The sequence below is a fragment of the Arachis hypogaea genome, chromosome 6, assembly GCF_003086295.3.
Source record: "Arachis hypogaea cultivar Tifrunner chromosome 6, arahy.Tifrunner.gnm2.J5K5, whole genome shotgun sequence".
NCBI lineage: Eukaryota > Viridiplantae > Streptophyta > Magnoliopsida > Fabales > Fabaceae > Arachis > Arachis hypogaea.
In genome coordinates, this window is record NC_092041.1 from 34,649,913 (window position 1) to 34,676,653 (window position 26,741).

The 26,741-nt window shown below is 33.6% G+C and overlaps 2 protein-coding genes across 5 annotated transcripts; one reads left to right on the plus strand and one right to left on the minus strand.

The window, feature by feature from the left end:
• Positions 1–16: 16 nt before the first annotated feature.
• LOC112805507 (ABC transporter G family member 28-like) lies at positions 17–4,636 on the minus strand. The gene is made up of 7 exons (XM_029298870.2): positions 3,801–4,636; positions 3,360–3,656; positions 2,106–2,597; positions 1,610–1,758; positions 1,209–1,498; positions 617–750; positions 17–381 (listed from the first exon to the last, which is right to left on the minus strand). Exons 1-7 carry the CDS (start codon positions 4,502–4,504, stop codon positions 225–227), a joined length of 2,223 nt encoding a protein of 740 aa, XP_029154703.2. The 5' UTR covers positions 4,505–4,636; the 3' UTR covers positions 17–224.
• A 16,770-nt stretch (positions 4,637–21,406) lies between these two features.
• LOC112696542 (serine/threonine-protein kinase PCRK1) lies at positions 21,407–25,272 on the plus strand. Of its 4 annotated transcripts, none has more exons than XM_025749345.3 (6): positions 21,407–21,750; positions 21,844–21,915; positions 22,070–22,470; positions 23,184–23,444; positions 23,690–23,812; positions 24,437–25,272. In XM_025749345.3, exons 3-6 carry the CDS (start codon positions 22,084–22,086, stop codon positions 24,950–24,952), a joined length of 1,287 nt encoding a protein of 428 aa, XP_025605130.1. In that variant the 5' UTR covers positions 21,407–21,750; positions 21,844–21,915; positions 22,070–22,083; the 3' UTR covers positions 24,953–25,272. The 4 variants fall into 4 exon arrangements, with proteins under 4 accessions (XP_025605130.1, XP_025605128.1, XP_029143349.1 ...); XM_029287516.2 differs by having other exon boundaries at positions 21,495–21,750; positions 22,067–22,470; XM_025749343.3 differs by lacking the exon at positions 21,844–21,915 and having other exon boundaries at positions 21,411–21,750.
• Positions 25,273–26,741: the final 1,469 nt, after the last annotated feature.

The following is a 26,741-nucleotide window of genomic DNA, read 5'->3' on the forward strand; positions in this document are numbered from 1 at the left end:
AATAAGGGGGAGAAGATAAAAAAATAGAGTTATATTCAATTAATTATACAAGAGTATTTTTCCTAAGAAGCTAACTGATAATGACACATATACACCTATACTGCTAATGCCACTTTAACTGGCAGAATTATCTTACATCAAATTGGAAACTAACTCTAGTTGCAACTTACAAGGGTATTTTATGAACAAAATCTATGAATCGTAATGTAATGTACACTGATAAATCACCTCTTTTGGGAAATAACAAGACAAAAGAAGGCCACAATTCTGGCAACGATACCATAAACAACAAGGGCAATCAGACAAAAGTCCCAGTCCCCAAGATTATACCTACTCACCAGCAGTGAAGTGCAACGTGTTATTAGCCACACCCCAGTGTACCTGATCAGAACACATCGCCACATTCAAAATTTAGCAAATTTGGCTTAGCAAAAGAAAGAAAGAAGAAGAATGTATATAAATTTTATATCAATTATAAACTTATAATGTTTTTAACTTTGCCTTGTCGAAGAAACTTCTCATATAATATATATTGCTAGGCTAAGATGGAATTATATACATACAAGAAGAGGAAAATGAGAAAAAAAGAAGTCAATGGTTAGAAGTTAAAACAGACCTTTCAGCATTTGCAATGACAAAGGCCTCCAAAGCCCATCTTGGGTAGCAAACTTTCATTATAATGTGCATGAGTATTGAATCGTCGTTTTGTTTTGCAATGAGGGTCATAACCACAGGAAGCAACACTGACCACTATAGGTGACACAAAAAGGAAAAACAAAATGAAGAAAAAAAATAAAAAAAGGAATGAAGAAAGAAATGCGATTTACTATCAAGAAAACAAATATTTAGAAGAATTTTTCTTTCTTCAATCATTATGTTTAGAAACATTAAGATTGTATTTGGTACCTGTCTTAAGACAGAAATTTAGGAAAAGTATACGCTACCAAGAAAGAGTCTGCCAACTATTACCAACACGTGATAAATTAGGATTAAACCATGATTAACTTAGATGTGGCTTTATTTAGTAGATGAGTTTCATGTTCAGCCCAACTCAAGTTGGCAGATTTTGGCAGATAAAAAGTTGGTAACGTAGCACTACTGATACAGAAATAAAGACATGACAACACAAAAAGTCACGTCTTTTCTGTCCAAAGATAGTTACCAAACAATGACCAAGGGACGAGTTTGTTCATCGACACTATCCATACCAGCTGTGCAAGACTGTAGGCGAAGTAGATGGCGAATATATAAGCTATGCCAGTCACACAGTACACCAAACAAAGCAACACTACATAGTTACTTGCAAAGCTTGACCTTGGATTGCTGAAAAAGTAGAACATGGATAGAAAAACAACCGGTTTGATGATTGTGTTGAAAAGATCAACTGTGTCTTTAGATAGAAAATGGGCCAGGCTACTGATCCCAGAGGCGCTCTCCCTCCAGTAATTTAACTTGTCATTAGAAAATGATCTTAGGGCACCAATCTTGCAAAGTAGAGCTGCAAATATAATTTTATACATGTGAAAGCAAAATTATTAGTTGGCAAAAGATTTATCCAATGTGAAAATTCATGGTTAATAAGATGTTTTCCCCCTTCTTTTTGACTTACAGACGGCTATGATTGTAAATGTATAACCAAGGGAGCCAAATGAGTTATCATTCACTTTAGTTAGCATTCCCAAGATAGCACCAGCAACTAGTAAAAGGAGATAGTCTACAGCTTGTAATTTAGCCTCTCTCAGCCGCTGCTTACCGACCCTGAAAGGAGATTAATTTGAGTACAAGCAACACAATTGGAATTTAAAATTTGCTTTTTTTGTATAATTTTCATTTCAAATCAGGTTTGTCTCTCAATTTTCCTACATTTATATTGTGAGGCAGTTACCAAAAAGGCCATATGTTCATGTTGAAAGAACTACATTTTGCATCCATAGACTAGCTTAAATATATGTGTGTGTATGTGTGAAATATATTTAATCCTTTTGTCTAGTGTGGTGTGAAGAGAAATGCTAAACAAACTTGATTAGAAAAATGAATATAGAAATTCACATGCATTGATTAAATGGATGTACACACAAACTTATCTTATCTGCACTAATTCATACCGGCCAATAAAATATCTGTACTGCCTGGCTATACTAGGAGTTCTCCGGTTCGATAAGTCCTTTGACGTCATAAAGATCGCCTCAAGGCGATCTAGTTGGCTCTGAATATTATCCCTCAAATCCTCCCAAAACTCGGAGAAAAAAGATTGCTCATTCTCAGTAACCTTTATTGACTGACTTGTAGGAACCACAGTTGCGCCACCAGAAGCCGCTGCGATTTGATCAACAAAATGAAGCATATCTGGTGGCACTGCATATCCATTGTGAAGCATCCATCTGACAGGAAGTTGTTCATGAGTTACACCTGTTGCACTCGGTTTCACCAAACCTTCTAGAATGTCAATGAAATGGTCTGGAGGATTCACACGGTCCGGCACAGGAATCCCAATACTGGCAAAGTATTCTTCTACATTTTTCACAGGGCCATGGTATGCAGTAAGGCCACCTTTGGCTAGAAACACTATATCATCAAACATTCTAAACAAAGTATAGCTGCATCACAACAAAACCAATGAAAGGAAGCAAGACAAGTTTAAGTTGGAATATTAAAAGAGAATAAGATTGCAGAATGTGAAGAAGATTAAGATATAGGTGTGAGTAGGTATCCATCAAAATTTATCCTTTAATCAATTATTATTTATATTGTTTATTTCCTTAAATATATTAAAGGTTAACTTACTCTTTAGTCACTATAATTTTCTTAAATTTATAATTAATTTTTTACATTTAAAATTTTTTAGTTTAATCTCTACATCAATTTAAAATTTGTAATTAGATTTTTTTTAATAATAAACATTACAAAAATATTTTTGTTCATTTTACGCCACTAAAAAATATATCAAAATATATTTGATTAAGTTGAATATTTTTGGAATAGTAACGATGTGATTACAAATTTTAAATTGGTATAGAAATTCAATTAAAAAATTTTAAAATATAAAAATTTAATATAAATTTTGTAAAATTATAAAGATTAAATAATTTAACTTATATTAAATTATGTAAAAATATTATTTATACACTAAAATTAACTATTAAAATTAATCATTATATAAATATAAAGTGTGGTTTAATTTATTTTTAATGTGTATTTATATTATAACATATACTTTAACGATTGATTTTAGTGTACTCGTCCTAAATTGGGTTATCCGCAATTACCGAAATTCATGAATCCAATAGATTTCAACTACTCTATTTCAAGTTGAATAAACGTGCTACAAACCAGTTGAACTCAAAAAGGAAATGCTTTACCTTGGTTGATGAAGCACCATGCAAATGTTAACGCCTTCGAGAGCTTCGCGTCGAAGAGCCTTAAGTAGCAAACTGGAAGATGCACTGTCAAGGCCAGTTGTAGGCTCATCTAAGATTAACAAGGAAGGCTCCATCACCATCTCCAGGCCAACATTTACACGTTTTCTCTGTCCTCCGGATATGCCTCGCTTCTCTACTGTACCGACTAGAGAATCCCTCACTGGCTGAAGTCCCAAGGACTCAATTACCCTCTCAACAATCAAAACCTTATCTGCTTTCGGCAAGTCCGCCGATAGTCTTCATTATTAAGAAAAAACCAAACATTGAAATGAGGATAGAAATTAGAAAAATAGCATAGAAAAGATGGCAAAATATAAAATCAAATTCCAATATAAAAAAAATTCATAAACTATGCTTTATAGGAAAAAATCAAACAAATACCTGCATCTTGCACTAAAACGAAGATTTTCCTCCACTGTCAAGTTTCCATGGACAATATCATCTTGTGGCACAAAACCTGTGATTTTCTTATAACAGTGAATGGAATCATTTTTTCCATTAATAAGAATTTCACCTGTTATATTGCACCCTCTGGCTTTTCCTACCAAAGCCGAAAGGAATGTGGTTTTCCCAGCCCCTGAGGGTCCCATGACAGCTGAAATTCGACCTGGCATGAACTTGCCGGACACACACCTCAGAAGATGCTTGTTCTTCCCTTTCAAAGTGAGAGTTATGTCCTTGAAAGCTATCTCAATCACAGGCCTTTTTCTCACTTCCTCTCCTTGTTCGGTGGCCATCGATATCACTCCTGAGAATGTCAAGTTAGTGTTCTTCTCTTGCTGAGCTTTCTCCTTCTCAATCTGGCCATAAGCATACCTCAAAATCTGGCTATGTGTATGCAGATTCTTTCCCTTTGTCATCTGCTGCTTCTTCACATTCTTATCTCCAATCTGCACGTCGAAGCCTTCCTGACTGTTGGGATCATTCTCAATGGAATCCATCATCTTCGAGAGGTTGCTAGGCTCCTTGTTGTTCTCTACATTTGCCATGGTATTTGGAAGATCTGACATCTTCTGTGACTTCCTTCGCGAGAAGGTGCGATTCAACGACTCCATTGTACGCTTCTTGGCAATATCTTTTGCCATCTTCCACCTTTCACGTGCTTGCACCGTTTCTCGGACATGCTTTGCTGCACGTTCTCTGGATTTCGCTTGCCTTCTTTCTCGGGTCGCAAGAACTTGATCAGAACAGTTATAAATGAAGACTAGGAGTGTACTCAAAGCCACCTATCCATAAATTCAAAAAGAAAGTAATATTAGCGGAACTTGTATGTTGATCTCATGGTGGTTTTTTTTCTTTCTCTTACAAGATAAGTAGAAGATTTGTAGAGAAAAGTGCATAGAATAAAAAAGACAAATTAATCAGACTTGAATGAATAGAGAGGAACTTCAAGATGACCTTCATCCAATACTTGATCGAAATCTACTTACAATGAGCAAAGCACTATAAGCATGCATCGTTTGGCTTTCAGATTCTGGATTACAGGTACTCAACTTGGAGCATGCTGAAAAATAATAAAGAACTAAATATAATATTTTTTTTTAAAAGAAAATAAAATATTATTGGTAGATGATCTTTTGAAGCCTACTTTGATATTTTCTATTCTCATAAAACAAAGAAGAGCTTGCAAATGGATAAAAAAGTAAATGTCCAATTGTTGGTAGATATCATAATTACATAATCTTCCTAATTATAGAATATATTCAGTTCAATCTTAGAGACATTGCAAATTCTTGCAATATGTTTAAGACATAGGTACATTAATTCACCAATTACGTAGCGTACCGCGTACTAATTTATTTTCATATAGAAAGGTCATATGTATATTTTTTACATAAAATATTTTATATATATGATACGGTGAATTAAGTAGCGTACTGCGTATCAATTTATCTGCATATCGAAAGATTATATCTATATTTTTTACATAAAATATTTTACATATATCGTACTGTGAATTAAGTAGCGTGTACCAATTTATCTGCATATCGAAATGTCTTATGTATATGTTTTACGTAAAATATTTTACATATATCCATGTAGCACGTGCTGCATACTAGAACGCAGTGCGTTCCGTGTATCTATGGTTTAAGAACACATAATGGCATAAAATTTGACTCACCAATTGGATCAGTTGATCCAGCCCTGCAATAGTATCTGAAATTGCACAGCAATAATTGTACTAGTGAGTGTGGATTCCGATTAGTAGCAAATGTGTGGAATAGGCAGTGATAGTAGCCAAAAGAAAAAAATAAGCAGTTGAATACCCCTTATTGCAAACAGACTTTTGGGTTGTAGTTGGGCAATAATGTCCTGCTTCACAGAATATGTTAGTATTGTTGACAGCACTACTCCAAGTATCAGCACTACCACAACTATGATTCTTGTCCCCTGCAGGGACCTTGTAACCATATCTGCCATGCAAATTTTTGTGTATTTTGAAACATTAATCAAACTTTTATCAAATCAAACTTTCTTTTTTTCATACACTATGGATGTAAGATTAATTAGAACTTACGGGTTACATACTCCATTTTGTGCATCTAGTGTTGAAATTGGACAATACGAACCAAGGGGGCAAGCTTCATTAAGAGGAAAATCGATTAGAAAATAGTTTGAGAATTTTAAGTGAAATCATCATAGGATGGTTAAATTACATTTTCAGTTTCTATAGTTTTACTATATTTATAATTAAGTCCCTATAATTTAAAAATTTTTAACTAGATATCTACATTGCTTTTGAATCTTATAATTAGATCTTTATTATGCAAAAATCATTAGAGTTAACAGAATATTTTGAAAATGAGAAAATATTCAGATTTAGGGATTTAACCCTAAATATGGGTATCTTTAATTTGAAGAGGAAAATTTTGTTAACTCTAATATTTTATATACGATAAGTCAATAAGAACCTATTTACAAAATTTAAAATAGTGTAAAAACCTAATTAAAAACTTTAAATTATACAGACTTAATGACAAATTTAGTGAAACACTAGCAACTGATATGTAATTTATAATAAATATAATCACATTCCACTTACTTATCATGCAAGTCAAGCCTTCAGGGCAGAAGAAGCCCTCACAACAAGGTTGGGAATTTGAAACTCTAGAAGGAATTTCCTCCTTATTATCCTTCTTGAGATCAATAGGCTCATCAGCACTACAACTCCAACCAGGTTCACAACCAGGAACCCATGAAGTCAAGTTGCAATTCCTGTTTGGTTTCACATAATTCCCATCTGAACCCCCTTGCAACAAACTCCTGAAGTAGTACCTTATTTCCGCTGCTGTGCACATCCGATCTCTGAAATCCCCTGTCAATTCAATTGCATTATATTCTACTTTATGTCACTGCCATGAATCTATTAGTTTCCTTCACACTACAAAAATATGCTTCACTTTTTTAATCCTTATAACATTCTATAAATATAATTGTTTCAGGAATTCTTAGAACATAGAGAATTTTTTACTCTCAGCAGTGTATACAATGCTCAACATTTACCATCATTTTCTCCCACTTCCCTCAAATGCTGAGCATTCAACATTTGAGAAAGCTCTCATTAGGAAACATGTCAATATAGTTTATACAATTTTTCTTTTTGTTGTTATCTAGGGTATTTACTTATGGAAAAGATGATTAATGAATCTTTTTGCAGTCAAAATAGTTGGATGCTAGCCAAGAAACTCTCCATTCCAAGCTTTGGAGTCTATACAACTTTACTTTTTTACTGTTGTATAGGGTACTTACTTCTGAAAATGATGACTAATATCTAAATCTCTTTGCACTCAAAATAGTATGGATACTAGTCAAGAAACCCTTCATCTCAAGTTTTTAAATCTCTACAACTTTTTATTCGTTATTGTTATACAGCCTATTTACTTCGAAAAATTATGACTATTAGCTAATTGCACTGAAAAGAGTACCGTATGGATGCTAGCCAAAAATACCCTTCATCAAGTTTTATAGTCTATACAACTTGCACAAATAACTCCAGTATTTAAAAAATGAGCAACGCTACATGAACATCAAAATAATGGTCGGAGTTAGATTATCTGCACTATTCCTAATATATACACATCTGACTGGATTTTCCTTAAATTTTGGAGGTCAGAGAATATTTTTGCTCAAAAACAAATGTTATTAATTTCACTACGAGAATAAAATACGTCTCAATATATTATTAGGAGAGTTGTCATACCTTTTTGCTTAACACAGCCATCGACGAAATCTAACTTGCCCTTGAAATCAAACGCTTCCAGCCAATCTTTTTTTCTGAAAAAGATGGGAAATTGCAATGAATTGCATGTTAATAAATAATACAAAGATGTGACTAATTAAGTAATACTATATATATATATATATATAGACACACACACACAAGAGATCAAAGCTAAGACAACGCACATATCCTTAATGCAGTAGCCTAGGTTTTTCTTGATATCTATCGTTAAAACTGTGGCAAGAGCTTCAATTTCCTTGTAAATTTCTTCCGTGTAAAATGATGGTATCATAGCAGAAGTTGGCTGCGGGTCCGCAGATTGAACACGTGGTAGAAAACATGAGAGTAGTAAAACGAGGAATACGCCATTATTAATAATAATGTTCTTCCTCGTTCCATAATTCATTTCCATAATTTGAAGCCCGCCTGCAAACTCAAGGAATTAAGATGATGATAATGATGATAATCATGCATGGCATCAATATTGTTCTTCAACAACAACAGCATGCATTTGGATTGAATTGGATCAAAAGGGTCTTTTGATTTTGGATTTAAGAAATTAAATGGCCGAGAGAAATGGGAGGCTAGATTGAAGGATGTGCAACAATGCCATGCTTTCGTTTATTTATTTCTGCTCTCAAAACTCAAAACTTAATTGGCTTCCATTTCAAGAGAACAGATTTAAAACAACGTGCATTAATACTCTTCAGCTAGCCTCGTTGATTGATTGATTTCATGATTTGTAGTCATGACATGTCACGCTAACTCAAGCCCATTCATCATTTACAAATATTTAATCTTAAATTAATTCTTAATAAATTGTGTGTTGAATAAATAAATAGATTATATTTTATAAAGTAAAATTAATATTTTTTTAAAAACATAAGTACATATTCTCCAATAAAATAAAAAGATAAATTAGTCTATAATTCTTTTTCAAAATAGTTTATAGAGCAATTAAGTTTTCTAAAATTTTAAAATTAATTAATTATCTTTTAAACAAAATTTATTAAAAATAATTTATCTAATATTTTAATAGATTAAATATTAATAATTTATCAATTTTTCGTTACTAATTTATCAAGAAATAAAGATAAAGAGGAACAATTTTGTCCACAGTCCAACACGAAACAATAAAATTAAGAAGGATTTAGTTTTAGACATAGTAAAATCTTTTTTTCACATGTATTAAAAGAATTTATATCAAATATATACTATTGAAAGAGATTCACATATGGCAATGTCCTTTTTGGAATATAATATTTCAATCACTTTAACGATTCAGATATAATAAAACAAAAAATAGTATCGATTTACGTTTATTTATTTGTATTGGATTGAACTAAATTAAAATTTTAGTTAATTTTTATTGTGTTAAATTGAATTAAATTGTTAATTTAAATTATATTCATCAAATTTTTAAATTAAAATTTTTATATTTTAAAATTTTAAATTATTTAAATAAAATTAAATAAAATAAAAAAATTAAATTAAATCAGATAATAATATATCTCAAATACAGTAGATTAGTTTTTCTTTGACTATATCAGAACTCTAATAAAAGATTATAAAGTGTTTATAACATGTAGAGAAAGTAATAAAATAATTCTATTGATTTATTTTGTACTTAAAATTTTATCGAAATAAGACGGGTTAGTTGCCAATATCTAAATATGCTAGTGAATAAAATTTTTTTCTTTGATAGTATGAAGGCATTATGTATATTCACACTGAAACTGAACTTTATTATTTTCAATTCTTTGACCAAACCTTATCTTATCTTATTTCAAATTGAAATCTTATGAATCAAATTATAACTTAATTTGAAATAAAATCAGTTAGGATCTTATCCATATTTAAAACTCATAATAGAATATATAACGCCCTAACAGACTGAGTTTTACGCTATAGTCATAAATCAAAGGTGGTGAGACATTACGATACACTTAAAAGAGATATGCATACATAATATAGAAGAATAATATCATAACTAAGAGCCCGTGAAAAAAATAAACATCAAAAATCGTTAAACCCATAATGAGCGTGTTAAAGCGAATAATATTGGACAAAAAAGTAGAATATATATATATATATATATATATATATATATATATATATATATATATATAAGTTCAAGTCAGAATAGATAATAATAACTAGTCTCGACTTGTGAAGAAAGGCAGTTAAAATATTACAACATCAAAAAATTTTACAAAATAGAAAACTTATTTCTCCAAAGTTAAAGTCTCTAAGAAGAATATACAGAATATATAATAAAGTTTCAAAAGTGGAGAGAATTCTAAAGTCAAAATAAATCTCAAAATGATTTTTTCGCTTCATCATCTAGAATCTCGCACCCTCAACAAGGTGCATTACGTTCTGTATCTGAAAAATAACAACAAATCCACAACAAGTAAGAACCCAAAGGATCTCAGTAGGATAACTGGTTCAAATAAAAACTACATAAGAAAATATGAACGCACTAGACAATCCTAATCTCCAACTTCACAGGAATCTAAGTCTAGGGTCTTAACTAATCCATACAAGATTAATTTGCTAAGTTAAACATACTTTAAACTACCATTAATCCTATCCATTTCCAACAGTCATCATCTTTAATCCTACTCCCAAGTCTCATTAATGAAGTCAAACACAAACAATAAGTAATACAAAGCAAATACAATTAGAGAGCAATTACAATAAATAGTACAGTTAACAGTTAACAAAATGTCAAATAGACAAACCAAAATAGTTATACAGACCTAAGCAATTTCAAACAAATGCAGTATGATGCATTCCTATCCTACTGGCCATGAGCTCACGTGTCAGTTACACTGTCAGACCCAACACATCCAGTAGCTAACCCGGATATCATCTCTTGGTTGTGCATCCCCAGGAGGAATTAAATCAAGGAATGATATGAAACAAAAGAGAGTGCATTCTCACCTTCTCCTTGAGGTATTGGCTGTGTAATAAAAAAAATAATAGAGAGTACCGTCTCACTCAAAGGAAGGTACCTTCTCATCTTGAAACCAAAAAGAGATTGTGATGCAACTATAGGGAATCCTTCATTCTAACTTGTTCACACTACAGCCAGAAATTGAATCGAAGGGAATCCTTAACTTTCCATCTAATTTTCTGATGTAACAAGAGAGAAAATCCTCAATCCCACTTGTCCACCACAATAAGAGTGGAAATCCTTCATCCTCAACTTGTCTATTATAGCAAGAGAGAGAATTCTTCATCCTCAACTTGTCTATTCGTGAGTGGGACAACACCACTGTCCTTACTATGGACGGGACGAACCACCATCCCCCAACATCAATAATGCAAGCAGAACAAAATTCACGCTCTTGCCAATCAATAATCATTATCAACCAAGCTCATTATCATCATCAAATTCATCATGAGCATGAGCATCTTTAGTTTGGTGTTGTGATGTATGAGCATCTTTAGTTGTTTTCTTTATTATTTCTTTAAATAAAGTTAGTGATCTCCTTATTATAGTTGAGATTTTTATGCTTTAATTAATATTTTTTGGAGTTACTTTGACCTTTGATATGTTTAGGAAGTTGTAAAAGAAATTGAGCAAGAACGAAGACTAAGAAAGGAAAGCAAGAGAAGCACTGGGAGCAAGGAAAGAAGGTGGCATCTAACACCGCAAGCCATGCGATCAATGCTAATCACAAAACCAACTTCCAGTAAACTTAGTAATACTGTCAAACTTGACCTCGTTGTACTAAAGTGATGATAACTTGAGTTATAGAGGTCTAAATGAGACATTTTTAATGGCACTAGAAATCTAACATCCGGAGATTCAGATCGATATGCATATGTCTGTTGTGGATGTCGCGCTTGAAGGGCACACGACCATCATCTTTTTGTCACAAAATTCAGCACCCAAAAATCTGGTGCCCAACGCCACAAAACCGGTGTCCAATGCCACTTCACTTTGGCGTTCAAAGCCACTCAATCTGGCGTCTAACGCCACTCCTCCAGAAGCACTCCAGTAGCCTGTTCATTCCATCTGCATCTAAACCCACTTGCTAAATTTTGACTTGTGCGTACGCACACTTAAACTTATGTTCACTATAGCAAATTATATATCATTTTGAAGTCCCGGACGTTAGCTTTCCAATGCCACTAGAACCGCCTCATTTGGACCTTTTTAGCTCAAGTTATGACCAATTTAGTACAGAGATGTCAGGATTGGAAGCTTTACAAATCCTTCATTTCTTGAATTCTCCCATTTTGCATGCTTTTCTTCCACTTCTTCAATCCATACTTGCCTTGTAAGCCTGAAATTACTCAACAAACACATCAAGGCATCAAATGGAATTAAAGTGAATAAAATTTAGCAATTATAAAGATTAAAAAGCATGTTTTTCCTTTCAAGCACAATTTAGGGAAAAATTATGATGCTATTTTAATGGATAAATGCAAGAAAAGTTGATAAAATCTACCCAAATAGAGCAAAGAAATATCATGAAATGTGGATTCATCAAGGTGTTCATTGAGGAGAAAACTGTGGTATTGAATGGTGGACGCACGGACCAGGGGCTGGTTCAACATGATAGGGGAGTGGTTGTTGGACATGATCACAATGACATTATAGAGGATGATTCTGGACTTGGAAAAAGCGAAAATGGTTCAGAAGACAGTGGCAGTCACAGATCTATTTTGAAGGAACAATTGCTGGAAAATGTAAGGACCTGGGAGCTGGCTAAAGAGTCAGGTGCTATGTTGTACAACGAAGAGGATGACATTATGGCAATTCTCCAGGCACAGAACAAAGAAATAGCTCGTAAAAGGAAAGTGGCTAAGCAGAAAGAGAAAATGAGACGGTGCATACCCAAACATAAAAAATAGGTGTGTAAATAAATTATTAATGATTATTAGTGCTTGGAATGTTAGGGGGATACGGGGGGACGAGAAGTTGAGAATGGTGAAGGACCAAAAGAAAAAATATAGATTAAATCTGTTAGGACTGATTGAGATTAAAAGCCAGGTTGTGACAAAGTTTGACGTTGCAAGAATATGGGGTCAAGATGGTTTAGGTTGGGAATATGTAGGCTCTGGTGGCGCATCGGGTGGACTTCTGCTAATATGGGATGAATATGTGTTTAAAAAAAGTAATTGCTATAAGGGGGAAAGGTGGTTGTGTGTTGAAAGAGTAATGTTAAAGTCTAGTTTTAATTGCGCTTTTATCTTAGTCTATGGTGCACATAATAGAGAAGAGAAGACTCATGTTTGGGAGGAACTGAGTTATATAGCTGGGTTATGTCAAGTTCCTTGTTATTTTCTGGGAGACTTTAATGAGATTGTACATGTGGAGGACAAGAAAGGTGCAACTAGCTTACCTCGGACTGCAGAAGAGTTTAGGGATTGGATACAAGATATGCAATTAGTGGATCTGTCGCTCAGTGATCGTAAGTACACATGGCTTCGAGGATGATCATGCAGTCGTTTAGATAGAGCATTGGTTACTGTGGAATGGCTAGAGGAGTTTCCAGAGACTCGGTTACGAGGCGGGCCAAGGGGTCTATTAGATCATTGCCCCATAATAGTGGAAGACAAAAAGTTGAGGGGGGGTCCAAGGCTGTTTCGAAGTCTTGATTCATGGTTTACACATGAGGGTTTTCTTAGCATAGTCAAGGAGGAATGGAGAGCTTTGGGGGCAGATTCAGTTCACAGATAAACTGAAGGCGCTGACAATCCCATGGGGAAGATGGCATAAGGATAATTTTGGTGAGATAGACAAAAAAATTACAATGTTTGAGGATGAAATCAAGTAGATTGATGATATGGTAAGCAATGGGGTGCATGATGGAACGATGGAGGCTAAAAGAAAGGTGTTGGTCACTTGTTGTGAGAAATGGTATGTAAGAAAAGAAGTACATTGGAAACAGATGTCTTAGTCCAGGCATGCGAAGGAGATGGACAAAACCATAAGATACTTTCACAATATAGCCTCAACAAGAAGGCGGAATAATAGGATTGATACACTAGTAATCAACGGCAGACAGGTCAAGAATCAAGCGAGAATCAAGCTAGTTATCAGAGAATTCTACAAGGATTTATATCATCAGGAAGCTTCTCTTATGATGGGATTCAGAGATGGTTTGGTGGGCAAGATAGAGGAGGCAGATGCTAGGACTTTAGAGGAGCTGCCATCGGCTGAAGAGATCAGAGTGGCTGTGTGGGACTGTGAGTCTTCTAAAGCGCCAGGTTGTGATGGGTACAACATGAATTTCATCAAGAGGTGTTGGGGCGAGCTTGGGCCTGAGTTCACGACAGCAGTTATGGGATTCTTCCAGACATCAAGATTACCGGCAGATACCAATATCACTTGGGTGGCGCTAGCACCCAAGTTCGTTGGTGCGAAGGAGATCAAAGATTTACGACCTATGAGTATGGTGGGGTGCATTTACAAGGTGATATCGAAGGTGCTAGTCAGAAGGATGAGGGCAGTAATGCCGGGATTAGTAGGGGAGACTCAGAGTGCGTTTGTCAAAGGGAGAAAAATACATGATGGGACACTTATTGCATGTGAAACAGTAAACTGGCTTAAACTGAGGAAAAAGGAGGCAGCAATAATCAAGTTAGATTTTCAGAAAACATACGATAGATTCAAATGGAGTTTTGTGGACATTGTATTACAAAAGATGGGGTTCGTGCATAGATGGAGAGCGTGGGTTATGGAATGTGTGACAAATGCATCTATATCGACTCTAATAAATGGTTCTTCGTGTAAGCCGTTCAAAATGGAAAGAGGTTTAAGACAAGGTGACCCGCTTTCTCCTTTCTTATTTGTTTTGGTTGTGGATGTGCTGCATCGAATGGTTGGAGAGGCTATCAGGAACAATCGCATATCTCCGTTGTTGGTAGGGAGAGATAGTATAGAGTTGTCGCACCTGCAGTTTGCTGATGATACTATTCTGTTTTGTCCACCTAAAGAGGAGACTATTAAGAGCTACCAGCGGCTGCTGCGATATTTTGAGTTGATGTCAGGACTAATGATTAATTTTGAGAAGTCCAGCTTGATTCCAATTAATTGTGATGGGCAGTGGGTCTAACGTATGTGCAAGTTATTGGGTTGTAAGGGGGACACCCTTCTAGTTAAATACCTTGGAATATCTTTGGGAGCAAATCCTAGGTTGGTGAAAACCTGGAAGCTTATAATAGACAAAGTGGAGGAGAAGATCAGTCTATGGAAAGCTAAGGTGTTAAGTAAGGCAAGGAAGTTGGTGCTTATCAAATCAGTCTTAAATAGTTTGCCAGTGTATTATTTGAGCTTGTTCAAAATGCCGAAAGCTGTTGCTGAGAAACTGATTTTCTTGCAGAGAAGATTCCTGTGGAGTAAGGAAGATGGTAGAAATGGTATGGCTTTAGTAAGATGGGAAGTGGTGCAGGCTCCTAAGAAACTAGGCGGGTTGGGAGTTGAAGATGCTATGATTCGTAACACAACACTCTTGTTTAAGTGGTGGTGGCGGGTTGCGAAGGAGGAGTGTTTATTGTGAAAGAAGGTCGTATGTTCGTGTAACAATCTGAATCCCAATGAGCTACTGTCAACTCAAATGTTACCTACTAGAGGAGGTCCGTGGAAGGATATTTACAAGCTACAAATCACGAATCAACGTATAAAGGATAAGATGGTTACAGGTTTGTCTATGGAAATTGGTGATGGGCAAAGGACTCGGTTCTGGAAGGATGTATGGTTACTTTGTGGATCTCTGAAGGATTCTGTTCTCGAGACTTTTCTCGGTTTCAAACTAGTATGGATCTATTATTGGGGATTGCGGGTCTTGGGATGGGTTAAAGTGGATCTGGAACTTCTAATGGAGGCGTGAGTTGTTTTAATGGGAGCTGGAACTCCTGAGTCAATTACACGAGGCTTTGAGGCCTGTGAAAATAGTAAATAACCGAGAGGATAGAGTTATGTGAAAATACGATAGGCAAGGTATTTTTTCAACTAACTCATTTGTGTAGGTGCTGCAGGAGGAAATGCTTCCAGAGGAGGTCACCAGCTCCAGCTTCACTAGGACCATTTGAAAAGGTTTGGTTTCACCAAGACTGGAGCTATTTGTTTGGTTTGTCCTGATAGAAAGGGTGAATACAAAGAAGAGGCTAAGTCGGTTTGGGATTATTAGTCCAGAAGATACTGTTTGTATTTTATGCAATAATGATTTGGAATATGTGCATCACTTGTTTATAGGCTGTGCATTTGTTTTGGTAGGTGTGGAGTATTTGGCTGTCATTGGTCTTGTCCGGGTTCGCTGAAAGAGCATTTTTTGAGCTGGACAGAAGAACCGAGGAGTAAAGAGGGTTGAAAGCAGAGGCTGAGGTGCTTTTGTGCCATTATTTGGAACATTTAGTTGGAAAGAAACATGAGGATTTTCAAGAATAAAAGCAAAGATGTTGACGAGATCATTAACATGACCATGACTAGCGTTAATGAGTGGACAGGTGTTGATCCCTTTGGTTGTTGATGGCTATGCCGAAAATGACTTGGGAACTTTTGCTGTTTTGTTGTGATCATTTATTTAAATAGGATTGTTGTGTTTGTCTAACTCTATATGCTCCACTTTATTGTATTGAGCTTTTACTTAAAAAAAAAAGACTGAGATAGAATTATTGGTGACCAAGAGGAACATAATGGCAACGTCGAAACTTAACGCAAAGGTGAACTGGATATGCGGTGACTGCGACATAATCGTGGTGCAGTAGCCTTGGCGATAGAAGCAGCAGTGATCTTTTGGAATCTTAGATGAATAAGAGCGGAGATGTTACAGGACATATACAAAACACAACAACACAAAAAAATCTGAATGTATGGTGCGACCATGGTATAAAGAGGCAAGAACCTTACCAAAGACAATTGTCGAGTAAATTCCCATAGTAGTCCCCGAGATTGATGTTGTGCACCGAAATTGTCCCTGAAATTTCAATTACACTAATTACGTCCCTGAGATTGGAAAAATTGCACCATAGTAGTCCCTGACCCGTTTTCCGTTAACGACGCGCTGACGTGGACCTTTGGTGACACATGTCACCTCATGGTTTGGCCACGTGTCACCTCATGATGACGTGTCGGTCAACGACACGTGGCATGCTGACATGGATGGGTATGCCACGTGTCACAATGTTATTTTGCCACGCGTCAGATTATGCCACGTGTCGCAATGTTATTTGTCCGCGTGTCATCCACTATGTCATCGTTACATGTGCACCAATTTGATCCCCTTACTTTGCATCAAATGACTCATTTTAGTCCTTGAAATTGAATGTCGTGCACCAAATTAGTCCCTTCATCAGTTTTTTCTCATTTTTTTATAAATTTAAAATTCTCAATATTTTTTATACACTAATTTTAATTATATTTTTATTATACGTATTTTATAATAAATTTTTAATTAATAATATTTACTTGTATCATTAGAGTACATGATAACTAAAACTAAAATTTTATTATTGCCTCTTGTGTTTATTTGTATCTGTTTTAATACTATTCAAGTCATGGTTACAATAAGTACTTATATTGATTAATATTGTAATATATGAAAAAGCCACCTAACTAAGTTATAGATAAAATGAATTATTATAATCGACAGTATAAATCTATCTTGTTAATTTAGTGAGAAGTTAATTATATGAAAAATCGACACTCTTAAAATGGATGGGAATAATGAATTTATATTAGTTAATAAGTGCCTTATCAAGTATCCTAAAATATTTATTAAAGTGTTAAATATTAAAAAAATTGTATTAAGGAATATTATTATATTCTTAACTTACACTCTTTATTAAATCAATATCAACATGTCACATAATTTTTTTAATAAAATATTGTAGAAAAAAATTGTATAATTAAAACTAATATTTTAAAAATATTTTATAAAAACACTTTTATTTAAATAACTTGTGAAAAGATAAAATTAAAATTAGTGTATTCAAATATATAATGAGAATTTTAAATTTATAAAAAAAATGAGAAAAAACTGATGAATGAACTAATTTGGTGCACGACATTCAATTTCAGGGACTAAAATGAGTCAGTTGATGCAAAGTAAGGAACCAATTTGGTGCACATGTAACAATGACATAGTGGATGGCACGTGAACAAATACATTGCGACACGTGGCATAATTTGACACGTGGCAAAATAGCATTGTGACACGTGGCATACCCATCAATGTCAGCATGTCATGTGTCGTTGATGGACACGTTATTATGAGGTGACACGTGGCCAAACCATGAGGTGACATGTGTCACCAAAGGTCCACGTTATTAAGCCACGTCAGCGCGTCGTTAATAGAAAACGGGTCAGGAACTACTATAGTGCAATTTTTTCAATCTCAGAAATATAATTAGTACAATTAAAATCTTAGGGACGATTTTAGTGCACGTCGTCAATCTCGGAGACCATGACGAGAATTTACTCGACAATTGTCTCATCTTTTTGAATTTGTGATTAAAAGTAGTCTATTTTTAAAAAATTGTGATTAAAAAAGGAGGAATGTGTTAAAATAAAAAAAAATTTAATTACTAAATTTTCTAAAAACAAATTTACAGGGGCCAGATTTTAAATATTTATATGACGGTTAATGTTACTTCTGCATCAAAAAGAGAGTAACGAATCCGTTGCTATAAAAGGCAACTATTTATTATTTTTGTTCTTTATAATCATTTTTGAACAAGTCATTCAAATTCATGAGAAAAAAAAAAACTTTAGAAAAACGCTAATGAAATTATGATTATACGGTGTACTCCCCCACTCCACCAGCGCAGTTTAATTTCCAGGAATACAGTGAGTCAAGCCATGAGACTGGACCGACCTGCAACGTGGAAATTGGAACAACTTCCGTCAACTCTCGCCATCGTCCACGAAGCTTCATAAAATTTCGCACCCAAAAAAAAAAAACGATTCAGTTCACCGTTTATCTGTTGTTTTACTATTCTTTTCATTTTTTTATTTTATCAAATTTATTTTATTTTATATCAAGTAAGAAACAAAAGAAAAGAAAAACAGAGCGCAGAAGCAAAGCCACTAAGGACTACAATAACTCAGCAGCAACGAGCCACTCAGCATAGTCCACTGGAGAAAGAGCGCCACGCTTCGGAAGCCCTTATTCCTCAATCACTCCATAGCAAACCATCCAAAATTTTAGTATGAAATTTAAGAGAAGTTCCTAACTAAATTAGGTGTGAAAATGACACAGAATTTTTAGGTACTTGGGTTTTAAAATAAGAATAAAAAAATGAGACATAGTTGGAACTTGGCGCAAGAATATTTGTTTATGTAACTTTTTTTTTCAAAATCTAATTGTCATCATTAAAACAAAAATTCATGGTATGGTCTTCGTTATCTTTGGGAATTTAGTTTGATATAATGTACGAATTGATTACCATTAAAAATCTAAAAATAAATGTATTATTAATAAAAAAAATAAAAATATTATATACACATAAAAAATCACCAAATTAACTAATATATATTTATACATAAATATATAAGATTTTTTATTTTAATAAATAAAATAATTATAATAATTACTGAAATAAATAATTTAAAAAATATTCACCGAAATAAATATCTCTCTTATCTCGTTTACACCGTAAAAGAGATAATTTTTCATGTATCTCGTTTACAGTGTAAATGATATACGTTTATTTTTTTTTTAATTTTTATATGTCTCGTTTACATTATAAACGAGATATATGTATATATAAATAATTAAATATAATTTTTAAAAATAATAAAAATATTAATAATTTAAATTAGACCAAATTCTAAAAAATGGAACGTTTTAAATAATAAGGAAGATGAACGATTTTAAACAATATAGAAGATAAACAGTGCATTTTAAATAATAGGAGAGATGGACTGTACATTTTAAATGAGTTCGTTACCACATTTTTTTCCTAATCGTTAAAATAAGTGAAAGTATATATAAGTGTATCATTAAACTGCCCACTATTAATACGATTTTTTTTCTAACTACCCATTATTAATACTATTGCTTGTTCCATTCACTTAAAACTTTAACTAATATTATTAGTATATTATTAGAAATAAAAAACTAAAAGCTTTTTATTGAAAAAATAATTTTAAAATTCTAATCATAAAAATTAATAAATTAAACATACATAGGTTTACTTTGTCTATAAAAACCTTTTTATATTTTTATCTCTTTTCCAATAATATTTTTTGTACAAAAATAATTCGAAATGCTTAAAATTAATATTTGCATTATTGTTTGTGTCTATCTTTTATATATTTTTATAATATAAAAAAATTTTGTTTTATCTTTTCTTATTTTAAAAACAATTTGAAAGTAGTTGAGCAAAATTTACGGTAGAATAGAAGTGTGATACAAAAGTAGAGGATGCCGTTGAGAATGAAATGCAATTTTTAAGGATGAATGAAGGTTTAATGTATTATTTGGATATTAGCGACCAAAATAAAGGGACCAACATACAATTTAAATAATGAGTAATTAGAAAAAGATAATCGTATTAATAGTAGGTAGTTTAATGGTATATTTATGTATATTTTTATTTATTTCTGTAGAAAAATAAATGTGTTAATATGCTCATTTTAAATGGACAGTCCATCTTTTCTATTATTTAAATGCCTTGTTTGTTTTTTCTACTATTTAAAATCGTCTATCTTTCCTGTTATTTGAAACATTTTATTTTTAAGCGTTTGGTCCAATTTAAATTATTAATATTTTTTATTATTTTAAAACATTATATTTAATTATTTATATATACATATATCTTGTTTATACGGTAAACGAGATAATTTTTCATATATCTCATTTACACTGTAAATGAGATATATGAAAATTAAAAAATACATGAATCTCGTTAGAAGAATATTTATTTCAATAAATATTTTTTAAATTATTTATTTAAATAATTATTGTAATTATTTTATTTATTAAAATAAAAAATCTTAAATATATAGTAATTAATTTATTTTGATTGAATATTTTATATTTTAAAATATATTTTATACTAATTACTGATTTAGTATTGATTCTTTTATATGTCCATAGTATAATTAAATATATATAAGATATTAGAATGAAAAGGCTTAATTCAATTTCAAAATTTAAATCAGCAAACGTAAATATAGTAAATGTTCATTTTTTAATAATTGATATTAAACTAACTACTTAGATTGATTGAAATATTTATCAGAAATTCGAATTCCGTTCTATGTATATAATAATTTCTTTACCAGCATTAAACTTTTAAATAAAGTTTAACATTAGACTTTTAAATAAAGTTTAGATTTGGGATAAATCAATTCTTAACATGTCGTGTTAAAATATATTAAAAAAATATAAAAATATAAAAATATAAAAATATTAAATATATATTAAAATCAATTATAAAATTTATTCATTATATATTTATATATAAATATATATACTTTAATTTGTTTTAATATATATTTTATATTTTAATATATATATATATATATATATTTTACACATATATTTAATATTGGTATCTAGCATTGTTTAAAAAAAGTATATTAAACCACTAACTACTCATATGTAGCACCCTTTTCAGTACTTCACTTCAATAATTGAATTTACTACTTACTACAACTACCTACATTTACAACGCGGTGTTTGTCTTTGTCCCTTCACCAAAGAACCAAATCCAATGAAACCTTGACTTTGCCCAATGGCCACAAACCGACACATCGTGTCATCGTTAGCCTTAATAGTTAATAGTTAATACAGTTAACAGTTACCTTCATCTCATTTTAACATTGCATAACCCAAGCCTGTTACTTTCTTCCTTATATTAATTACACTCACTTCCCTTTTCACACTGCGTTTTCTTCCACCCTTATAAAGGTTACTTCTTTCTTTCCCTTGATCTTCGTTTTCTTCTTTGTAGACTTTTTTAGGTGACCAGAATCCCCAAAAGCTGCCGTGTAGGGACTTCTCTTCCTCCCCTGAACTTTGGACTCATACTTCTCTCAAGTCTTCAACTTTTTGAGGCTATGGGTTAAGAGTGCTCTCCTAGACTCTTGTTATTCTCACTCAACAACAACTTTATTGGATCAGAAGTTTCCATTTGCATAAGGTCAGTTCCAGAATCTCTCCATTTTTACTTCTAATTTATAATTTAGTTTCTACTTCTATGATTGATCCCTCTGAATGCTGTTGACTTGTTCAGATTTTGTTAGGGGAAAGAGCGATGTCGTCAGTTGAAGTTTTCTGAAATTGGAATGTTGACTAGGGGAATTAGGTTATTTATGAAACTGCCTGATGCAAATTTTTATTATTTTCCTTAATTCAGTTTGAGATGTCTTCATACCATCAGTGAATATGATTTTAGATGCCATGTTGGTTGTTCAATGGATATGTGTTTATCAATTTCCCTTGTTCCTTCTGAAAAGCAGTCGAACCGGGCGCAATGGTGTGCTTTCCATTCCACTATGGTGGAGAGAAGAAGGATGAACCAAAAGGCTTGAAATCAATGTCAGGTCGATCAGACTGCTCTACTTATGTGGAGGCTGAGGTTAGAAGATCTGGTTCTGAGTTGAATTCGCAGGATGTCTCGGAGAATGGCAGCTCAGATTCCCTCAGGAGGAATTCCACTCCTAGTTTCTCCCAAAGACCTAGCAACCTTAGAGTGTTCACCGTATCCGAACTCAAGTCTGCCACAAAGAATTTCAGCCGCTCGGTTATGCTTGGAGAGGGCGGGTTTGGGTGTGTCTACTATGCGTTGATCAAGAGTTTAGAGGATCCTTCCAGAAAAATTCAAGTTGCTGTTAAACAACTCAGTAAAAGGGGAATGCAGGTGAGGGTTTTTTGGCTTATGTTCTATTTGAAGTAATAGAAATTACTTAGTTGCTTGGTATCTTAGCAAAATGTTAAGGGGTGTTGCCGTGAACTTATGTATATGCTATTTTCCCCCCCTTTTGTCCGATGATAGTCTTAGTATCATAACACAAATTATGATAAGTGTTATCACATTATATTGTTATAAAACTTACCTTGACTTATCACACAAATTCACATGACGAAACGTTAGAAACATGTACTTCATCTTCTATACCTAAGGCTTTTAGCCTCTTGGTAAATGTCTCAAGACAGAAAATACAGAAACTGAGACAATAGCTACAAAGACAAGAGATAAAAGTTATATATCTACTTTTGTCCTTAGTTTCTGAGTGGACAGGAAATTGGGCAAACTTTGTTCGAGGTTGAGATATTTTAATTGTGTCTATATTTGTTTCATTCTCCAGACAGCTTTGTATCTACCCATATCTCTGTACTCTCTATCCTGATATTGTTACCACACGCCAAATCAGGGCCCAAGTTCCTCTTGGTGTGCAACTTTCATGCTGTTTTCATTTTGTTAACCTTAATTAAGCTGTTAGATATTTGTTATGAATATATTCTGATTGCGACGTGATATAGGAATTTATATTTTATAATTTTTTTGTGCTTACTTTATTATCTTTTTTCTCTCCTCTAGATTGAATTTGTTACTTTACTATTAACTTCTAGGGGCATAGAGAATGGGTCACAGAAGTGAATGTTCTTGGTGTTGTCGAGCATCCCAATCTTGTGAAACTAGTGGGATATTGTGCCGATGATGATGAAAGAGGAATCCAGCGGCTTCTGATTTATGAATACATGCCAAACAGAAGTGTGGAACACCATTTGTCTCATCGATCTGAGACTCCTCTCTCGTGGAGTAGGAGAATGAAAATAGCCCAAGATGCTGCCCGTGGATTAACATACCTACATGAGGAAATGGATTTTCAGGTATAGCAGTATATATATATATATATATATAGCACTATTTCCCAGTTCCTCTTTAATTAATTCATGCATGCCTTGTCTAATGTTTTGTTTTCTGCACATTTACATATCCCACTCCCCAAAATAGAAAGAAATAGGAACCTTGGAGGATCTAATTTGAATGCTTAGAGAGTGCTTTATCTGTTATTCATATCTTCGGTTTGGTGTAGTTGATTAATGCCATCCTCTCTGTCTGCACAATATTCTAGATCATTTTCAGAGATTTCAAATCATCGAATATCCTTCTCGATGAAAAGTGGAACGCAAAGCTATCGGACTTTGGGTTAGCAAGATTGGGACCATCGGATGGACTAACTCATGTCTCAACAGCGGTATGCCTACCCTTATTGATCTATGACTACTCAAATAGATATTGTTACCATATTCAGACAGATGATTACTTTCTTTTCAATTTAACATTTGATAGTGCTGATGGTTTAAGAGGGGCTGAATAATTTATCGTGTCAAACATGTTCTTGTCTGGAGCAGGAAATCGTAAGAGTTGTCTTGCTCCTTTTGACAGACATCTCTTAAGCTCAATGTATATGACAAAAACAAATCAATTTCTATACATTTTTTTAATACTATCAACCGAGTAAATTACAAAAATTGCCAAATCAACATAGATAACTACCCATTACCCTCCGTGATTTCTCACTTTTTGTCAATTCTCTAGGCTGATAGTGTGAATCAACAATGGTGAATCAACAATACGAAACTGTTTTACATTGGTAGTGCATTGAAATTAATCTCTTAGACGAAATAGGTTCATTTCTTGTCCATAAAAGTTTGCTTTCGTTTTCATTCTATCATTGTTATTTCAACAATGGCAGATGGCTAGTTAAACTGCCCTAGTTTTTTCGATCTCCCTTTTGCTGTTAAAGTATGCAGCATATTTTCCAAACAGGTTCTAACAGTATAGTACTTGTGTTAATATGGCTATTTATGTTCATCAGGTTGTAGGAACAATGGGGTATGCAGCTCCTGAATACATCCAAACCGGACGTCTGACATCAAAGAATGATGTGTGGAGCTACGGCGTCTTCCTTTACGAGCTCATTACTGGCAGGCGCCCTATCGATCGAAATCGCCCCAGGGGTGAGCAGAAGATGTTGGAATGGATAAGGCCATACCTAGCAGATGGGAAGAAATTTCAACTAATATTGGATCCAAGACTCGACAAGAAGCAAGTCTTCAAGCCAGCACAAAAACTCGCTTTAATAGCTAACCGATGCCTTGTCAGGAACCCAAAGAATCGCCCGAAGATGAGCGAGGTGTTGCAAATGGTGAATGGTTTAGTAGAGTCTTCATCTGGTGCTAGTCCACAGGTACCCTTGAAGAGTGCGGCGAAAACAAACAAAGCTTCCGAGGACAATGAAATACATAACAAGAAACGGACCATGGATATGAAATCTGGTGAGAGCAATTGGTTTGTTAGGATCTTCAGACAAAAACTGGTAAAATCATGTTGATCATTGGTCTTCATGATAAGCAAAGAAGACTTCATGCATATTTTTCCAATATGCCATGTTTTAACAAAACATGTCCAAAGTTTCCTCCACAGAAGTTAATGAAAATCTTGCCTTCTATCTTTTCAAGTTATTTAGGAAATTTTCAGGGATTCTGTCAACAATTTTAGAGGACTAGGAATGATTCCTATGTTACTAGATAGTTGAATATACGATTATATTCATTGATGAGAAAACTGAATGATTTATTATTGTACATATAAAATTCTAACTCAACAATTTTCTTATTACAATAATGCTCTACATCCAAGTGATTTCACTAACTAAGTCCAACCATGTGATTTAGAGTCACACACCGCACCACTTATAATAGACTTTTAACGTAAATCTCCTCTTTTTCGTTCCTCTTCAACGTAAACCTTCCCTTCTTTGATCTCTCTGTATTTTTGTCTGATTATTGTCTCTTTTCTTCATATTTTCGTTTTCTTCTTCGATTTTGTTGTGTTCTCCTCTGATTTTATTCTCTTTCTCTTTAGATTCCTATCTCATTTGTGTTTTTGAAATCGAATAGTGTAATTAAAATCGTTTAGGTTTTGCGTGTTCCAAAATAATGAATGATTCAAGTTCAAATCAGTTAAATGACAGCAATTTAGATTATTCTTTTGAATTGAATCAAGTGGACGAGGTTTGGATCATTCTTAATTTTATCTAGTTTTATTCTTCAACAATTTTGAATTGAATGGAATGGAATTGAATCTAATGTAATTGAATAAAGTGATAATGAATAATTTCATTCTTCTTTGCTAAAATCAGTGTTGTTTATGAACACAATTTTCGGTTCATTTATTATTACACAATGGTGTTGTTTTGATCATATTTTGGTTTATTCCTCAACAATTTTGAATTGAATGGAATCTAATGCAATTGAATACAATGATAATGAATAATTTCATCATTCTTTGCTAAAATCAGTGTTGTTTATGAAATTGAATTTGGATGAATGCAGGGTTTCTGAATTTATAAAATGCACAATTTTTGGTTCATTTGTTATTGCACAATGGTGTTATTATGATAATATTTCGGTTCATTTTGCAATCCAGATGTGTTGTCGATGAACAATTTTTCTCAAAGATTGGGATGACTTTCAAGACACTTGAAGAAGTTAGAAAATTTCACAAGTTTCGCACAGATGAACCGGCAAGTGCACCGGGTCATCCAAGTAATACCTCAGGTGAGTGAGGGTCGAATCCAATGGAGATTGTCAGATTGAGCAAGCAATGGCTATCTTGTAGATCTTAGTCAAGCGATTAAAAAAGGTGGTCGTTTGTTTGAAAGCATAAACGAAAACTAAAGAAAACGAATTACCAGATTAATGTGAAAGCAATGATAGAGATTCGGTTAAGGCTTCGGAGATGCGTATTCTTTTCGAATTAACTTTTCTTACTGTTTAATGGTAGCCGTAAGTGATTAACTCATGTCCTCTCATCAAGTTAATCTCTTCTAAACCATAGCAGCTCACCATATCCGAGCAACTCATGTCCTCTCATCAAGTTAACTCATGGCGGAAGGTGAAGACCTAAACAATCCACTCCCCTTCGCGATCCTACACAAAATGCCGCAGACAAGGTCGGATCTTCCGGATCAGGGAATGTTGCTTCTCTGACTCTAGCCTTAACGCCACAGAGACCTAAGTAACCCACAGTCAACGGGATTTTATGTCACTTATCCAAAGTCGCCCAGGTACGCTCTTGGAATCCGCAGTGCACTCTCTAGTTGTAGTTCAAGGCTATCT

Bases quoted from the DNA above. Each gene is read 5' to 3' on its own strand.
- LOC112805507 (XM_029298870.2), bottom strand. From the start codon at position 4,504: ATGGCAAAAGATATTGCCAAGAAGCGTACAATGGAGTCGTTGAATCGC. The intron at 1,759-2,105 runs GTATGAATTAGT...ATCTCCTTTCAG, and splicing joins TACAGATATTTTATTGGCCG to GGTCGGTAAGCAGCGGCTGA. The intron at 751-1,208 runs GTATGGATAGTG...TGTCACCTATAG, and splicing joins CCTACAGTCTTGCACAGCTG to TGGTCAGTGTTGCTTCCTGT.
- LOC112696542 (XM_025749345.3), top strand. From the start codon at position 22,084: ATGGTGTGCTTTCCATTCCACTATGGTGGAGAGAAGAAGGATGAACCA. The intron at 23,445-23,689 runs GTATAGCAGTAT...ACAATATTCTAG, and splicing joins ATGAGGAAATGGATTTTCAG to ATCATTTTCAGAGATTTCAA. The intron at 23,813-24,436 runs GTATGCCTACCC...TATGTTCATCAG, and splicing joins TAACTCATGTCTCAACAGCG to GTTGTAGGAACAATGGGGTA.